The following is a 10,630-nucleotide window of genomic DNA, read 5'->3' on the forward strand; positions in this document are numbered from 1 at the left end:
CCTGCCTTGTTTGTAATTTTGAAATAACATTAATTATATACATTGCTATTTTAGTTTGACAATATCAATTGAAAAACAATAAAACAAATATTAGCGTAGCATTAAGGATTAAGAAACACACAGACAAAACTGGCAGACTGTTTCAATAATTGGTTGTAAATGCTCTCCCTTTAACTTGTTTTAGATTATTCTAAAGTCATATGTACTAACTAATTCATAATATACTATGTCATGACTAGTAATATATAACGTAATTTCAGGTTGCTTTATGAAAAATTTTATTCTCACACTTTGCGCGAGTAAATTTATAGAATGTCATAGGGGGTACATTAAGAGCAGCGTTTGTATCTTTGAGATCAAAGTTTGGCCGCTTTTTATAATGTCACTATTGGTTAAAAAAGAAAGCAAAAGATAGTTGAAAACAACCAACATATAGCTTTAAATTATAATGCGCATTCTTTGGTTTTCTAATACCTTATTTTTATTTTTCTGCTTATTATGAACAAAAATGCGTCCATCACTAAGCAGCTACTACAGAACATCTTTGAAATAATACTGCCATATGTCGCCAATTGGTCAACGCATGCGTACAACTGAAAGTTATTTTTGCCAATACTGGCCGCTTTCCACGACTGGAGAGAGGCCGCCAGACCAATCGTGTATCGCACTGCATATATATGTTGCATCAAATACAGCACGTTTCTTAAATGGCGCCCAGAGGACGAATGCAACATTGTATAAATGTTCAACAGCATTGAATTGTCGATCATGACTATCAATTTCAAGTATTTTAAAAAGTTGCGAGTTTATCTTCCCTTTCCATCAGCAACACGTTGCTTTATTGAAAACGCGCAAAAAAATCCTGCAACTCGAAAAATGCGACTGGTTTGGCTTCACATCCTTGTATTACAAAAGCGGGTTGGATAATGAGCTGAATGAACCAGTCTGGCCAATAGAACACACGGTTGATTTGCTTACCAAGAACCTATCTAGAGTTTTAAAGTTGCCTTTGGTTTTGTATTGCGACCCGCCTGGGAAATCCATCACCCACCAGCTCTTGGTCGATGGGTACGCCAATCAGCTTTTGGCACTGGGTTGTAATTCTGCCATTAAACCACCAAAGTGCGAGTTTTCGAGGGCACTGCCGTTTTTAAGTATCAGCACAGACGACACGTCGTTACCACTGTTGTCGAGTATAAAAACCAAAGCTCCCAAACATTTGCATTTATCAAACGTCCCACACAATTTCACTTAGTCATAGCCGGGCAGTCGTTTGGAAAATGCAATGCCAAAGTTTAATAATCTAGCAGATTTGAAGCTACATTATGACAAAAGAGTTGATAGTAATGTCATAGAGCAAGACACGTTTTTCGCACGCGGCGAGCATTGTATTCAGTTTCAAAATCAAGAAAATATCTTGACAATATGGTTGTCAGTTTGGACACTATCCTTGAACACAACTCTCCATTTTTGTCTAAAAGCAGAGATGACTTGCAATTACACAATCAGACAGTGGAAAATCCAAAACCGAAATCGAAACCGAAACCGAAGCATATTTCAAAATTCTCAAGTTTCCGTGTTCAAATCGTACGGGCCAAAGTGGTTGACTAACAATGCAATCGAAAAGCTCTCAAATTACAGAGATTGTTCAGTAAATCATTTGCTATTTGGACATAACTCGACACTCAACAACAGCTTGATGCGCCCGTTTAGCATTGGCTATGCACTGCATCCATACACAAACTCGCTTTCCATTGCTGACGTCCGATCTCGAGTGTACTGTGACTATTGTTGACAAGTTGTAGCTTTATTTTTATTTTTTATTTTCATGTGAGGTGAATTTAAATTTAAATTCAAAGTATTAGTAAATGACATTGGCAAACAGCTTTATATCCTCGAGCTGACAGAGCTCATCAAAATGTGCGTCATGGAAGATCAAGTACAAGTCCAAACCATCATCCTGCTTGTTTGGCAGCAGACGAACTGTTCCCTCCATCTGGAAATAGTCGAACCCAAGGACGCTTGGTTCACCATATCCAAAGTCAAGTGTGTAGAATGGCATATACCGCAAATTGGTCATGCTAATATACGAGCTCTCCGGGGAGTTGCACACAATACTGAAAATATGGAACAACAAGCTGAGTTGGTGCTCTATAAGCAACATGTTTGCCTTTGTGTGGCCACTCTCGGTCTTTGAACACAATTCTCTAATAGACTCGGCTAGGTCCTTGTAAGATCCATCGAGGACCAATTGTGTTGACAATGGCGCAATGGCAGGACAAGTTGCATTGCCGACAAAGTGCTTTGGAATGGTAGATTGGGCGCGACAATTGTAAGGTGTCATTACATATGTTGCCTGCGGCGCTTTGCCGAATGCCTTTATGTTGGCCTGCACCATGTTTTTGGTCAGCAGAGTGACGAACGCCACGTTGATTGTCTGGTCCTTGTCAACGTGGTGGCGGATGCGCTCCAAGTTGGCACGGCTAAGATGCAGCACATGTAGATCCTCAATAGCCTGCAAGTCTGGTGTGGATAGCATCGATGATGCAATGGCCGCGGGTGAAATCTCGGGAAGCGGCGGCAAAATGCCCTTAAAGTAATTGACAAACGGAAGATCCAGCGGCTCGACCTTGGAAAAGCAGTCGTTTAACACTTGGCAGTCATTGAGTGGGGGCTTGACTAGCTGGTATTTGCCGTTCTTAATTTCCTCGAGGTTTCGCGCATACTCACTCCAGTGGTTGACAAATGCCATGGCGCCAATTCCATCAAAAATGCAGTGTGACATTGAGTACGAAATGCCGACATAGGAGTTGTCCTTGAACCGCAGAACTCTCACAATTACTGCCGAGTGGTCTCTATGGTATGAGGCGTGCGGGGGGGGGGGTGCGCAACCCCACTGTTGCAATAAAACCTGCGAGTGTTGAAGAACTGAATGTCGGACTTGTCCTCGGAGTCATTCGGGCAGGTCTCGAAAAAGGACTCGACCGGAGAGTCAACGATGATTTCGGCAATATCAGGCAAACAGAGATTTGACGAATCAATTGATATGATTCCCTTGCCAGCACTATTGACTGTTGGGCGGCCGACGAGGATTGGGTAGTGGTCGGCAATGAGCAAACATAGACTTTCTGCGAGCACGTCTAAAGGCATGAAGTTGGGGTTGCTGAGCTTGTTTTTGTACAGATAGATACTGTCTACCTTGAGCCTGAACATGGCAAGGTCGAGGATGCTCAGCTCAATCTCCTGGAACTTGATCTTGGCTAAATGGTTAAGGTGGTTTCCGACGATCATATTGAAAGTTAAAATCTGCTGGGTGTTTTCAAAATAAAAATGTAAATTTAAATAACAAAATTGAAAAACTCTTGTCGCCCATCTGTTCGCTTATAAACATGTCAGGATCTTTTAAAAACATGTATGACGCATATTGCTTTAGTGGATAGTCATTGCCTGGTCCTGATAAAACAGTAATGTATATACAAATATATACTGAATCCAAATAGGTGACAGAAAAATATGAAACAATGCATGCATAGGTGATAAAACATTTATATCTGTTTTTTGGCATTCCAGAACAATTGCAATTCATTTGTAGATGCAATGTGGCTCAGCGTCAGCGACTCCCAAACTTTGATCCATAATGGGGGATCACATATTTTATGTGTTGGCACTAGTATAATATGTAAATAATCTTGTAGAATGCATACATATTATTACTATACCTGTGCCTGTGATAGCAATGTAATGACAACCAGAATGTCTTTGCATTGCGACTTAGATCACTTTTACTGCGCAAAAACCTTATTTTAATTTTAGTAATTACAGAGATAACATTTTTTGTTGTTGCCCACAACTTGCAAACATTAGATTTCACCAAAAAAGCTCATACCTCCTCCTTAAACGAGACTTGCCGATAGCTTGTCCAGGCTCATAGGTCCATAATTGGTCCCCACAGGGGGCGTTGTTTGGTACGCGTTCGGTGTTTTCTAATTTTTCATTTAGTTCGTTCTAAAATAATATTCAATTTTCATCATTAAACGAGACTTGCCGAGTCTTAATTTTATTATTATTTTGATTGAATAATCTCTAACATCTAACTTTCATATAACTATATTCTCTATATACTCCGAAAAATATAAAATATGGATGACGACTTGCACAAAGACCTTTTTGGCGTCGACCACCTGTCAGACAGCAACTCTGACCTAGATATTCTCCTGGATGAAGGCGAAATACTAGAGCGCAACCTTGTCTTAAATCTCCCCATACCACCATCATTACAGTTACTGGGACATCAGCCTGAATGTATTACAGACATTCCAGGACTATTGATTTCGCGCAACTTGATTTCTCCAAACCTCTGCGCGCTTTATTTCAACTGGCTCGAATCTAGGTACTTTTCCTCCTCCCTCGGGTCTTCCATTAATGGTATAAACCAAGGTTTGCATTTCGGCACTCTACTCAACCCTGCCACACCACTAGGGTACCTCGCATATATAGCGCGGCAGCTTCTTCCAGGTCACGAATTCAACCAAGCGATCATAAACATGTACGATCCAGGGCAGGGTATTGGGGACCATGTGGATTTACTGCGGTTTGGGGATGGTATATGTGGGTTTAGCTTTGGATGTGCGGCAAAAATGCGTATGATCAAGGTTGATGGGGATGTAAGGAAGAGAGCAGAGAGGTATGCGGAGGAGAAGGAGGGTAGTAGTGGATATTTGGTAGATGTAAGGGTGGGAGACGTTTATGTGTTGAGCAGAGAGGCGAGATTTCAATGGACCCATGGGTTTCCTAGGCGCATTGGGGAGGTGGATAATGTGCTGGGGAGGAGGATATCGGTGACGCTGCGGTGGCTTTTAATCGATTCGTAGATTTTCGCAGAATCTGCCTCCTTCCCACTGGGTGAGATTGGCTTTTTTTGGAAAGAGGGAAGGATAAAAGTTCAGGGATCAAACGCGCGGTTTTTTCTTTTCTGGCAAGATCAAAAAAAGAAAACAAATAAAAAATTTTTACTCTACATTATGATTCATTTTATATTTTTTCTTTGCATTCTATCTCTTTAAAATATATATTGATACCTTTTTAAAACCAAGCAAAAAAATGACAGTTGCAAGCACTCCGCGCACAACCCCCAGCAAGCGGGTACTAGACTCAGCACAGTTCATCAGTAGGCGCAGCCACGACGTCTCCGTTCCAACCAAGGGCATCCTCCATGCCACCAAGGAGATCCAACATCGGATGAAGCAAAGCAACTACTCAACCAGCAGCTGGAAATCCCACCCACTCAACCCAAAAACCGCAGACTCATCCGCCATCGAGTGGATCTTCCTCATCGACGCACTAAACTTTTCCTTCTGGACCACTCGCCCCACCAATGAGCAATACGCGGTGACCTTGGATGAGAAGACGTACCGCGGGTACTGGTCGCTATGCGCAGCGGTGAATCGCGCTCAGCGTGAGGGTGTGGATCTGACGGATGCCCGGGTATATGCGCGGATATCGGAGGAGGAGCTGCGACAGGTGTTTCGCACGGATGATCCCCGGGTACAGGAGGAAATACCCATGTTCCAAGAGCGACTCCATGTGCTGCATGAGGTCGGTCGCGTGCTAGTGGATAAGTACCAGGGAAGGTTCGCCAATTTACTAAAGGAATGTCATGGATCAGCACAAGCAGTAGCCGAGAGGGTGGTAGGGGAATTCCCGTGCTTTCGCGACGAGCACTTGTATAGGGGAAAGTCGGTGGCCATGTATAAGCGGGCGCAGATCCTGGTGGCTGACCTGTGGGCATGCTTTGAGGGCTGTGGTGCTGGTGCGTTTAAGGACATCGACCAGGTGACGATGTTTGCTGACTACCGCGTGCCCCAGGCTCTGTACCATTTTGGCGCCCTAAGGTATTCGCCCAGGCTGATGAGGCATTTGAGGGAGGACGGAAAGCTGCCGTCTGGACACCCGTGGGAGGTCGAGATCCGCGCAAACAGCATTTGGGCCGTCGAGTGCATCCGCCGCCAGCTCCAAGCAGACGGATGCAAGGACATTAATGCTGTTTTGATAGACTTTTACATGTGGGATTATGCCAAGGATAATGCCGAGGCAATGCAGGATATCCCGATCCACCTGACACGCAGCGTGTTTTATTGAAAATGTAATATACTTTTATTTAAAGATTGTGATTATTTAGAATGGTATTTCAAGCTCTCTCTTTCTTTTCAGTACTTGTCGCTGTACACCGCCAGGTTGCGCAGCGGCTCCGAGTGCCATGAAGAGTCGCCATCGGGCTGGAAGAACGCCTCGGAGCCGTCGCGGCCAACCATAGTGCCGAGAGCGCCGCGGCGCGATCCACGAATAACAACCACGCGGTCGCGCTTCTCCGCGCGCACAGGCCGTACATCCATGCGCGCCACAGACGCACGGTCAACACGCTGGGACCCGCCATGCTCCAACACCAGCGTGGCCGACGCGCGGTCCGTGGAGATATCGCGGATGGTCGCACGCTGCTGGCCGGACGAGCCCAACTCTACAAGGACACGCGGCACCGCCCAGCTGAAAAAGCCACCGCCGCTATTGCCATTGCTGCTGTCATCGTTGGTGGATGGCGCAGCCGCAGGCGTGGGTGCGTCGTAGTAGCTTGGCGTCTCGTATGGGCCGCCTGGGGTCTGCGGGAGCGCTCCGGGCGTGAGTGGCGCCGGCGTGCCCCAGTTAGAGGGCGCCGTGCTGGAGCCGGCAGCCGGCGTTGCCCAGTTTGACGGCGCCGCAGCGGGTGTGCCCCAGTTGGACGACGCGCCGGGAGTGGTGGCCGCCGCAGCTGTGCCCATGTCCCAACCGCCGCCGCCACCAGAGCCTGAAGAGGGCGTAGCAGAAGAGCCGCCAGTCGCCCAGCCGCCAGAATTTGACGACGCGGGCGCAGCGTCCCAGCCGCCGCCGCCAGAATTTGACGACGCAGGTGCAGCGTCCCAGCCGCCAGCCGACGACGAGCCACCGACATCCCAGCCGCCGGCACCAGACGACGGTGCATTGTACCCGCCGCTACTGCCGCGCGCAGACGGCGCTCCCCACCCGCCGCCCGACGATGACGTGACAGCAGCAGCAGGCGGTGGCCGCCCGCCACCGCCACCGCCCGAGTTGGTGGCAAAGTCAACCGCCGGCACAGTGTCGCCCGACGGCAGGCGCACAGCTAGCTTGTCCTTGTCAATGTTAACGACGCGCGCGCTGGTGTGCAGCTCAACACGCGCCGACGTCGCCGCTGCGTCCTTGACTATGCCCACGTAGCCCTTGTACGGGCCACGCGTGGCCACCACGGTCTTGCCCACCAGCGGGTCGCGCCCGCGCAGCGCGCCCACGCGCCCGCCACGCACCGCAGCGCCGCCACGGCCGCGGCCACGCACACCAGGCGCCGTCCGGTCGACGCGCGTCGCGTATGGCTCCAGTGCCGCGGTCGCACGCGCGCTCAGGGACTCCAGCTGGCGCGTGCGCACGGCAAAGACCGCGTCGGCCGGCGCGTCGCGCGGCAGCACAAAGGTCGCGAACCGCGTTACCTGCAGCACTGAGCCGGAACGCTGCTGGCCGCCAACCTCGCGCACATGGTCGCCGCGCCGCAGCGCCGCGCCGTTGAAGTCGACGCCGCTGCGCTCAAAGCCGCCGCGCGCCGCACGCACGGCCGTCAGCGGCAGAGTGCGGGGTTCGCCGCGGTCGTCCAGCACAGTCACAGTGTCGCGCGCGGCCGTCAGCACCACGGCGACCTGGCCGGCGTCCAGCTGTACTAGGTCATGCACCTGGATGCCGCCGCGGCCCTGCGCACCTGGAGCGCCCAGCGCCGCGCTGGCCACGTCGCTGGACACACGCAAGTCTTTGGATAGCACGCGGATTTCCGCCTTGTCGACGTCCGTGTACACAGTGACGACGGCGTCGGCCACGGCCAGCACCATACCTGTGGCGCCGCGCAACCGCCCGGCCTGTACCTGAACGTGGTCACCCGTGCGAAAGCGCTTGCGCAGTTGGCGCACCGGGAAGCCCATAACGGCGCCGCGCCGCAGCCCACCCAGCTCGGGCGCCACACGCACGGTGCCGTCGCCGTCGACGCTACGCACAGTGCCGACAACTCCGGCCAGGTCGCCGTCGACCACCTCTACGACATCGCCAGGCTGAAAGTTCCCGCTGGCCGCAACGCCCGATAGGTCCAGCGATGCTGCTGCTGCTTGCGACGCCAGCGCAGCGATGGCTGCCTGCTCGTCACCGTCCTCGCCGGCGTCGCCGGCCGCAAAACGCGCGATCTCGTCGAGCGTCGGGCTGACGTCAGCTGTCTGCAGCGACGCCACGCGCATGTCCTTGTGCAGGTAGCCGCCAACGAAGCGGTCGCCGCGCCACAGGATCTCGTTCTGCCGTGACGACAGCCCGCGCGGGTCGGCGCGCTGCGCCTCCTCGACACTGAACAGCCGCGGCGCAGGGCGCGCGCCCTTGGCTGCACGGCCCTCATTCGCGTAGTCGATGCGCGGCAGCAGCCGCACCTCAACGGCCTCAGACGCCTCAATGACCGCAACGACCTGCGCCAGGTCGCCGGCGTAGTTACCACGCTTGACGCGCACCCAGGCTCCGGGGTTAAGGCGCGACTGCTGCGCCTTGATCTTGACGACGTCGACCATGTCATCGATCGGCACCAGCGTCATGCGGAATGCGAACGCGCCCGAGATGCCCTCCAGCGCCGCCTGCGCGTCTGCTAGGTTGCGCGCCTCGACGTACACGTAGCCGCTCAGCCCGTCACGGCTGAACACCGAATACACGCCGTTGAACTTGCCCGACGACGCCCACTGGAAGACGCGCCGTGCCGCCGCAAACACCACGTCGCGCTCCTTGCCCGGCACGCACCGTGCCATCCACAGGTGCGGGTCGCTGATGCCAGGGATCAGCAGCCGCGCCGGCGTCCACTCACCATCGCCGCCCGTGCGCGGCCCCGGCGCCTTCATCGACGCGCGCCCGTAGCCGCTGTACCTCTCGCGTAGTTGCGCCTCGATTGCATCAGCGTCCAACGTTTCGTCGTCGTGGAATACCGCTGAGCGCGCCGCACTGCGATGCCGGAGCGCGTCCTGCTCGGCCGACGCCAGCTCCGCCTCGTTGTCGACGATGAAGTCGCCCAGTGCCCCGTCCTCGTCATCCTCCTCCTCCTCATCCGTGTCGACGCTGGCCTCGATATCAAGGAAGTTGTGCGTGCGCGTGCGCTTTCTGCGCTTGCCACCCCGCTTTGATGTTGCTGCGCTGGTGCTGCCGCGCTTGCCATTGTACACCTCGTCTTCGTCTTCATCTTCGTCATCCTCATCCTCATCGTCGTCGCTGTACCGCGACGCTTTGCGCGTATCTGACCGCCTCTGCGAGCTCACCTCCTCCTCCTCATCGGAGTACTGGTTGTTATTATCGTCGGACTCGTCGTCAAACAAGTCTGCTGCCGAGTTGGACATGCTAAATTCTGATACGCTTATCTGAAAAAGAGAAGGATAAGAAGAACAGAATGTGTGTGTTTATGTAAAAATATATATGTAAAATGGCAGCAGAACAAAAATAAAGAAAAATATAAAGAACCAAAAGAGGGCTTACGCGACAGAAAAGATATTTATATTTTTTTTCGCTCCGTGTGTGTAACCAAAATTAAGCCTAGCATTTTGCCTTTGGGACGATCGCATTCACTGTCACGTGAAAATATAATAGTGAATGATATTGATTCGCTTAAATTAAACAAAAAATATTGGTTACGCACTTGACGCGCACTTGCCGCATCCCAAACGCAATACAAAATAAAAATGAAATTAAATGAAAAATAACTACGCGCCAATCGCCGAAATTACTGCCTGGCTTGTGTTGTTCGCCAACACCGAGGTGTTCCCGGACAGCTTCTCTGTACGGTACATCTCGTAGAGCTCATTTTGCGTGCGATCGCGCAGATCGCTGATATGTGAGTTAAGCAGGACGTAACGCAGACGATCAAAATCCGAATGCTCGTCATTATCGACCTGCACAACACCCCAGGGGTAGTTTCTCACACGAACCGGTCTGCCATCCTCATTGATGACCTCCTCACAGCCACCACGGCAAAGGGCAGCATGGCGCGGAGCTCTGAGTTCTCCTCCACGGCATCCTCATCCTCGTCATCGAGGTCAGGGAAGTTGAACACGGAGATGCTGTGGGTTACAATATCCGACATAATGCGCTGCTTGAAAGAACGAGTTCGCGCGGAGTCAGGCTGTCCGACCGACCGATTACGGGGATGATGTTGGCGCGGGATCCCAGGCGCTTCATCAGCTCAATGTCGATTTCCCTCAGGGAATGACCCGTTGGGGAGATGAAATAGAGGAGCGCGTGGATTCTCGAGTCGTTGAACTTGGTGTTTCTCTTAATCCGGTTCTCCTCCGCCAGAACATTATCGAACTGCAATTCAAGGTATCCTGGATCTGCATAAAGCACTGCTCGTTATCGATGCCGTCGCCGAATCCCGGAGTGTCGATAATGTTGAGGATGATCTTCATGCCGTCCTCATCCATTTCTACAGTGTAGTTCTTGAACTGCATGGGCTCGGCTATGTGCGCTTGCTCGGCGTTGGTTACCTCGGAGCCAGTGATTACAGCGCTTTCGCAGAGCGTGTTGAGAA

General features: G+C 51.4%; 1 protein-coding gene across 1 annotated transcript; it reads left to right on the plus strand.

Moving 5' to 3' along the window:
• The first annotated feature begins 1,990 nt into the window (after positions 1 to 1,990).
• Positions 1,991 to 2,724, plus strand: BX661DRAFT_191909 (uncharacterized protein). The gene has a single exon (XM_051537694.1). The coding sequence runs from the start codon at positions 2,382 to 2,384 to the stop codon at positions 2,598 to 2,600; it is 219 nt and encodes a 72-aa protein (XP_051388383.1). The 5' UTR covers positions 1,991 to 2,381; the 3' UTR covers positions 2,601 to 2,724.
• Positions 2,725 to 10,630: the final 7,906 nt, after the last annotated feature.

This window comes from Kickxella alabastrina (assembly GCF_025024165.1).
Source record: "Kickxella alabastrina strain RSA 675 chromosome Unknown BX661scaffold_147, whole genome shotgun sequence".
Lineage (NCBI taxonomy): Eukaryota > Fungi > Kickxellomycota > Kickxellomycetes > Kickxellales > Kickxellaceae > Kickxella > Kickxella alabastrina.

Excerpts from the sequence above, each read along its gene's own strand:
- BX661DRAFT_191909 (XM_051537694.1), top strand. The coding sequence starts at position 2,382 with ATGTTGGCCTGCACCATGTTTTTGGTCAGCAGAGTGACGAACGCCACG.